This window comes from Nicotiana sylvestris, chromosome 6 (assembly GCF_000393655.2).
Source record: "Nicotiana sylvestris chromosome 6, ASM39365v2, whole genome shotgun sequence".
NCBI classification, from domain to species: Eukaryota; Viridiplantae; Streptophyta; class Magnoliopsida; order Solanales; family Solanaceae; genus Nicotiana; species Nicotiana sylvestris.
Window position 1 is genome coordinate 112664345 of NC_091062.1, and position 8438 is coordinate 112672782.

At 37.9% G+C, this 8438-nt stretch overlaps 1 protein-coding gene across 1 annotated transcript; it reads left to right on the top strand.

Annotated features, from left to right (window-relative positions):
* Positions 1-7061: 7061 nt before the first annotated feature.
* Positions 7062-7821, top strand: LOC104222228 (large ribosomal subunit protein uL11). Its single transcript, XM_009773441.2, has one exon. The coding sequence runs from the start codon at positions 7133-7135 to the stop codon at positions 7631-7633; it is 501 nt and encodes a 166-aa protein (XP_009771743.1). The 5' UTR covers positions 7062-7132; the 3' UTR covers positions 7634-7821.
* The last annotated feature ends 617 nt before the right edge of the window (positions 7822-8438 follow it).

Genomic DNA, 8438 nt, shown 5'->3' on the forward strand with positions numbered 1-8438 from the left:
TTGTACTTGGGCACAAGGTGTCCAAAGATGGGTTGGAGGTGGATAAGTCAAAAGTAGATGCAATTGAAAAATTGTCGCCTCCAATTTCTGTAAAAGGAGTCAAAAGCTTTTTGGGACATGCAGGTTTCTATCGTAGATTTATTAAAGATTTCTCTAAGATTTTTGCTCCCTTGTGTAGTTTGCTCGAGAAGGATATGCCTTTCAAGTTTGATGAACACTGCTTGAAGGCATATGAGGAGTTGAAAAAAATATTGGTTACTGCACCAATTATCACCGCCCCAAACTGGGGAGAGTCGTTTGAATTGTATGTGATGCCAGTGACATGATAATTGGGGTTGTATTGGGCAAGAGGAAAGATAAAGTGTTCCACTCAATTTACTACACTAGCAAAACTCTAAATCAAGCTTAGATAAATTACATAGTCACAGAAAAAGAGTTGCTAGCGGTAGTATGGGCATTTGACAAATTTAGGGCCTACAGTGCCAACTAAAGTCATCATCTACACAGGCCATGCATCCATCAAGTATTTGTTTGAGAAAAAGGATGCTAATCCTAGACTAATTCGTTCGGTTCTTCTCTTGCAAGAATTTGACGTGGAACTCAAAGTTCGAAAAGGGACATAAAATCATGCGGCAGACCATTTATCGTTCTTGGAAACTCGCACGCAGGTTGAGGAAGGGGCAACATTCAGGAAAGCTTTCCTAATAAGCAATTGCTAGCCATCACAGCTGGCACAACCCCATGGTGTGCTGACTATGTGAACTTTATTGTAAGTGAGGTGACTCCGTCAGAGTTATCTCCAGATGGTAAGAGGAAATTCATGCATGATGTGAGGCTTTATCTATGGGATGAGCTATTTTGACTTAAGTAGTGTGCAGATCAATTAGTGCGCTGATGTGTTCTTGAGGAGGAGATGTAGGAAATTTTACATGATTTCCATGTATCACCATAATAGGGGGGCATCATGATGGAGACAAAATGGTTGCAAAGGTGTTGCAATCAGGATTCTATTGGCCTAAGCTACTCAAGGATGCACATTTAAAAGGTGTGATATGTGCTAGAGGACGGGTACAATTTCGAGAAGGCATGAGATGCCACTGAAGGGCATACATGAGGTCGAAATCTTCGATATTTGGGAAATAGATTCCATGGGTCGTTTCTAGTATCAAATGGTCATCGATACATCTTGCTTGCAGTTGAATATGTGTCAAAGTAGGTTGAGGCTATGAATTTTCCTATGAATGATGCTAAAGTGGTGGTGAGCTTTATGAAGAAAAGTATTTTCACCAGATTTGGGACTCCGCTTGTTTTTATTAATGATGCAGGTACTCACTTTTGTAACAAACTGTTGGGCACCCTTTTAGCTAAGTATGGGGTGATACATAAGGTCGCAACTGCTTATCATCTATAAACCAGTGGTCAAGTGGCGGTCTCAAATAGGGAGATGAAGAAAATATTTGAGAAGACAATGAGCACAAGTAGGAAGGACTAGGATGGCAAGCTAGATGATGCTCTATGGGCATATTGCGCGGCATACAAAACTCCAATTAGTACTTCGCCATACAAGTTAGTATATGGAAAGGCTTGTCACTTGCCTGTTGAGCTTGAGCACAAGGCATATTGGGCAATAAAGAAGCTCAACTTTGATATGGTTCTAGCTGGGGGAAAACGGATGTTGCAACTGAATGAGCTCAAAGAGTTTCGATTGCAGGCATATGAGAATGCGAAATTGTATAAAAAACAAAGAGATGGCATGAAAAACACATTTTGTATCGTGAGTTCGAAGCCGGTCAAGCCGTTCTCTTGTTCAATTCAAGGTTGAAGCTCTTCCCTGGGAAGCTCAAGTTGAGATGGTTGAGTGCGTTTGAAGTAGTGCGAGTTACAAAACATGGAGCCGTTGAGCTAAAGGATCATGAAAGCAATAGCACATTTTTAGTCAATGGGCAGAGAGTAAAATATTATTGGGGTGGTGGTGTTTGTCATCACAAAACTTTGATAGACTTGGTGGATGTGTGAGGAAATGTATTGCGTCGTACTGCGATGTTAAATCGGGCACTTGTTTGGAGGGAATCCAATTTTTAGTGCTTTCGTAGCTTAGCTTTTTTTCCCCTTAGTCAGAGTAGACTAGATTTTTGTTTTCTTTATAGTCCTAGAAATCATAGGTAGGAATGGTGTGGAGTGTGTATGATGGATGTACTAAGTGCTCGGGTTGGTGGGGTTGTTTATTAAAAAAAATCGAAAACTAGCGCCCAGGCCAGCGGCACACGCTGCCTATGGTGAACATTACATAATGGAAAACTCCCCCAAGCGCCAGGCCAAACGCGATGCGCTGGACTAAGGGGTCAGGTAAGATTTTTTTATTATTATTTTTTAGTTTTACTCTTTTTATTAAACCCATTAATACTTAACCCGACCCGGATACCTGTTTATACTCACCTCCTAACCCATACCACCACCCACTCTAATTAAAATAAACCTAAGTCTAAATTCCATCCCTCTCTCTCTAAACCCGCGTCCCTCTACACTCTCTCTCTCTCACCCACTTTCTTCTTCCTCTCTCTCTCTCTCAAGTTCTCCATTTTTGCTTGCTTTCATCTCAAAAATTACAGGTATGTGTCTCCTTCTTCCCTCTTTTCTTGTAATTTTGTGATTTCTTTGTGTTATACTATCACCCCCATCCTAAACGACCCCCTCTCCCCAATCCACCCTAAGTTTCTTTTAACTTTGTATTGTTATGGTAGGTGACATCTATGAAAAAATTGGTTGTTAAAATTGGTTGTGAAGTTGTCTATGTAGTAAACAACAATTCTCTCTACTTCGTTTAAAATTTGGGAGGGCCATCTTGTTCCACCATTGTTGAATAAAGAGAAACACAACTAATTCCCACCATGTTTGATATAATGCTTAAAAGAGTAAATTGTGCACCAGTGAAGTCTGAGTAGCCAAGTGTCGTTGTATGTGATATTAGGCTAAGTGTGGGGTGTTTTGGGGGTGGTTTTATATAGCCTGAGCTTTTTTTCCATGATCACCATACGATAATCACACTACCCACACCTTGTATCATGTGTAATGTATCTTATAGCCTCTTGTTAGAAGTAGTTAGTGTATTATACTAGTTGTAGTAATTTGGACTCAAGTATTGCTTGCTTGCACTAAGGCTAAGTCATGGACATGCTAGACTACTTGAATTGTGTGGCATCGGGAAGTCTTGAGTACCCATTGCCTTGAGGTGCAACAATTATGCACTTTGAACCACTATTGCGAGTAAATTACATAGAGCCTTCGATTTTTAGTGTGGGTCATCTTTGACCCTCACGGTGACCTTGGGCAAATTTTTTTATTCATTCTCACATTCATGTTTATTATGGTCAGGTTGTTATGGCTCGTGACAGTGCTACCAAGGGAAAAGGAGTGAAGAAGTCTTCTACTACTACTCCCTCTGCCAAACAAAACGCAAGCAGTATAAAGGTTCATCTCGACAAGCTAAAGGGAAGTAGGTTTCTAGCGGTTCGAGGGAGGCACCATCGGAACCACGACCTCATTTGGATATGGTTTATGAGGACGCCATCCAATGGTATCATACCTTTGTGTCATATGGGCGGTACGTCTCCGAAATGGGAATTAATGTGAAAACTCTAGAAAAGAACTTCCAGGATGGATTTGCCCTGTTGATAGATATGAAGATAGATAAGTTCCTAAAGTGCCCGGGACATGAAATTTACAAGTAAGGACTAATCGCATCTGGATAAGTAGATTTTCCTTTGAACTTTTCATAGTGAACTTATGTCGGATATACTCGGTCAATCGGTAGATTTGATATCTTTGAACCATCGAGCTTTGGTGTATACCTGACAACCATAAGTCACACAATCAATCCTTAATCATTTTTGGTTCTCATTGTTGTGTTCGTTTCAGCAATGAGTACCAGCTGTTTTCATAAGTGCATAAAAATTGGCCTTGCAAAATTCTCCTTGAAGCGGCTAACACTTCACACTTATATAGGTGATTCCTAAATGTGTCATCTCATAGATACACTCTTTGATATATCCCGTATCAAATTTAGTAACCATTAAAAAGCCTTAATATTTTATCTTTGGTACTAAACATTGTCTTATCACGAGAATGTACCAAAATTTTTGTTGACAATGTTGAACCGTCATTAATGACTTTGTTTGATATCCTTAAACCTAGATCTTGGGATCTCTAGTCTTCTAGGTAGAGTTACCACCATAATGACTTGTCCTTGGCCCATAGTCCCATTCCCCTCAATGATCTTTCAGCTATCTCTCTAATTATACCTTTTGTAAGCGGATCCGACACATTATCGCTTGACTTTACTTAGTCAATTGTGATAACCCCCCTAAAGAGCAGCTACCTAACGGTTTTATGTCTTCGTCGTATATGATGAGATTTACCGTTATACTTAATGCTTTCACCGCTTCCAATTGCCGTTTGACTAATGCAATGTATGCATATTGGTGCCAACAGTTTGGGTCAAACTGGAATATCTTCCAAGAAATTTCGAAGTTATTAAAGCTTCTTCACCGGCTTTATCTAAGGCTATGAACTCAGTCTCCATTGTAGAGTGGACAATACAAGTTTGTTTGGACGACTTCCAAGATACTGCTCCTCCACCAATAGTGATTACATATCCACTTGCGGATTTAGAATCAATTGAACCAGTGATCCAATTTGTATCACAATATCCCTCAATCACTGCAGGATAATTATTGTCATACAAAGCAAAGTCTTTGGTATATTTTAAATATCCCAAATCTCGTTTCATTGTCATCCAATGAGATTAACCTAGTTACTCATGTATCGACTTAATTTACTTATAGCACAAGCTATATCTGGTCTAATACAATTCGTGATATACATTAAACATCCTAACACAACAACATAATCCAATTGTGATATGCTTTGGCCTTTACTTTTTGCAAGTGCAAGATTCACATCAATTGGAGTCTTTGCAACTTTAAAATCTAAGTGCATTTTGAATTTCCTGTTAGAATTTAAAATTTTGCGATTTGAATAAATGGTCATTTTATAAAATAACCATTTTGAGTTGCAGTCTTACATGAAGTGTTGCACATATTCGGTATTACCCAATATTTTGGCTATAAATACATTATCTTTCCCTAAGATTTTCTTACAAAAATTCTGATTTCTCCTTCTTCCTTCTGCATTGTTTTTGACAAAAAGAAAGCAGCAAGTGTGATTTGCTGCTGATCTTTGGGTTCATTGATCACTAGGGTTTGAAGTATCGCTACACCAGTGAGGGTAATATGTTCTATCCCGGGAGGAAATAATCCTAAACCTCGGGTACTAGTGAATTTAGTGGGCTCGGATTAATTTTCTATTTCTTCTACATTTCTGTTTTTATGTTGCTACTGGTTATTGAATATATATTCGAATACAGATTACTAACAATATATCGTTTCATAATTTATTGTATAGTTTTATATTGTATGGCATTGTACTATGTCGTTTTGATGTATACAATGTTTGGATAGATTGTATTATTTGTCGTCGTTTCATGATGTCATGCACCAACAATATGAAGAATAAACTTGCAATATTTTTTTTTTTAAAAAGTAAGGTACGACGTAGAATTATTATATAAAAAGGTAGAATAAAAGATAAAATGAGATTATTTAATAATAAGGAAGGACAATATGAGAGGGAAAAAAATAAGAATACGATGCGGCCACACCAAATCGATCGTTTCATAAAGTGACATTTTTAATCCCTTACATAACGACAAATTAATGATACGATACAATAAAATTTTAGTAACAATACGATACAATACAACAGATAACAACCATCCAAACAAGTTGTTAGTCTGTTGTTATTAAAAACTGGAATAAGTTTTTTAAAAAAAAAAACTAGGCACAAGTTTAATAGCAGTGTTAAAATAGGGCACTCCGTGTAAATTTGTGCGTTTTGACAAAGCATTGATAAGTGATAAACTTTCTGAATATATTGGGAGAAATTCTAAAATAGCCAGATTTACAAGTGGTAATTGAAAAATAGTCACCATTTCAAAAGTAATTGAAATTTAGTCACTTTTCATTTAAAACCTAAATTTAAATAAAAATACTGTTCAAATCCGAAAATATTCCAGCATAATATGCTGAAGTTTGAATTTTTTACATGTGAACTTTCAGTAACATGCTGGAATTTCATAATGTGCTGGAGTTCCAACATAGTATGCTGGAAGTCCATACACAGGTGCTCTAACAACAACAACAATGATCTAGTAAAATTTAAAAAGTGTGATCTGGAGAGGGTAGTGTGTACGCAGACCTTAACCCTATCCCGAAGGAGTAGAGAGGTTGTTTCCGAAAGGTCATCGACTCAAGAAGACGGAAAAGATGAGAAGAGAAGGGAAGGGAGCGAAGGAAAAGGATAATATATTGGTACCATCAAACAGAAATCAAAGAAATAATAACAGCATCATAAAAATTAGAAAATAGTTGAAATGCAATAATAAAACCAGAAAATAAACCCCCGATGCTATGAAAAACGGAAGGATAGTGTGAACACAACATTGACCACCAGCAGTCTAAGGCCAACTCCATCGAACTAGCCTCACCCCCGGACTCGACTACGTCCTAACCTACAAAGGTTCTCCAATCTCCAGTATATTATGCTGGAACTTTCCGTGTGCTGGAGTTCCAACATAATATGCTGGAAGTTCATACATATGTGCTCCAATCTCCAGTATATTATGCTGGAACTTTTGGTGTTACAACAAAATAGTGGCTATTTTTCAATAATTTTGTAAATGCTGGCTATTTTTTAATTACCAGTCTGAAAATTGACTAGCCCGTGCTATTTTGACGAATATATTGGCAAAGCCCAAATGAGAGAATTATGGTTTGGGCCGAAATACTGAATGCTTTATATGCAACATACAGGCCCAAAGAGGTTAATTGTCATTATGAAGTGATTTGGCCCAAGTATTGCAATACATGCAGGCCCATAAAGGGTATCCAAGACATTTCATCGGTATCTCTGCAAAAACCCTACTTTTATATGTTCTGTTTCGTCTCACTCGCCACTCCCTCTACAGAGCACACCCTAAACCTTAACCCTAGCTCAATCCCATTCCCTGACTGCCAAAATGCCGCCCAAGTTCGATCCATCTCAGGTGGTCGAGGTTTTCGTCCGAGTTACCGGCGGTGAAGTCGGAGCTGCGAGTTCACTCGCTCCAAAAATCGGTCCTCTCGGTCTCTCCCCTAAAAAAATCGGTGAAGACATCGCAAAGGAGACCGCCAAGGACTGGAAGGGTCTCCGAGTCACTGTAAAACTCACCGTCCAAAACCGTCAAGCTAAAGTCTCCGTCGTTCCCTCCGCCGCCGCACTAGTCATCAAGGCGTTGAAGGAGCCGGAACGTGACCGTAAGAAGACCAAAAACATCAAGCATAACGGTAACATCTCTCTCGATGACGTCATCGAGATCGCTAAGGTGATGAAGCCGAGATCGATGGCGAAGGATTTGACTGGAACAGTGAAGGAGATTTTGGGAACGTGTGTATCAGTTGGTTGTACGGTAGATGGGAAGGATCCTAAGGATTTGCAGCAAGAGATTGATGATGGTGATGTCGAGATTCCTCTCGATTGAATGCTAATTATCAACTGATGGTAATATTATGTTAATTTTATGTTAGTTTGCTTTGAGGATGTCATCTTGAGGATCATTTTGATATAATTATGACGAGTAAACTCTGGAATTTTATATTTGGAAATGTAGTTTGAATTTTGTTTTTTCTCGATGAAGTGCTAAAGCAATGCTTTTTGCGTTTTGCTGAATTTACTGTTTCTTAATTAGTATAAATTGGTTTCTTGGAAATTGTTGTTTGGATAATGCTTAGGTCCAACGACAACAACAAACCCAGTGATAATGCTTAGGTCCAATATTCATAATTAATATTAATAATGTTGCTTTAACTCATTGCATCAACAGGCCTCAGATTTAGCTTTGTGTTTTTTCCTGAACTGTTGGGCATAAATTTCATGAAACCTAGAGCACATTGACAAGCACCGAAGAGTTTTGTGTTTGTCCATTTTTGTGGGCAAACAAACTGTTAACAAGTTCATTTAGTAAAAACCCATGATCTAAATTTATTGAGTGCATCTGTGCACTCTTCCTAAAAAATTGGTATATTTGCGTTTATCATTTACCCATGTACTATGGGCGAAGACTGACTTTCGGTAATATTTTTCAATTATTGTAATCCAGTATCAAACCACATTAGAAATCATTTGGTCATTTCTCTATGTTGATGACCACTTGAACCCTAATAAATTATTGTTATTATTCTCTTGATCAAAATAATTATTGTAGTTAACCCTAGTTTTATTACTTTTTTTTTAAACTAATCATAATTCTTTTTGCTGTCTATATTATTGTGTTTATTTAGTTCTAC

Coding starts and splice junctions, on each gene's coding strand:
- LOC104222228 (XM_009773441.2), top strand. CDS start 7,133: ATGCCGCCCAAGTTCGATCCATCTCAGGTGGTCGAGGTTTTCGTCCGA.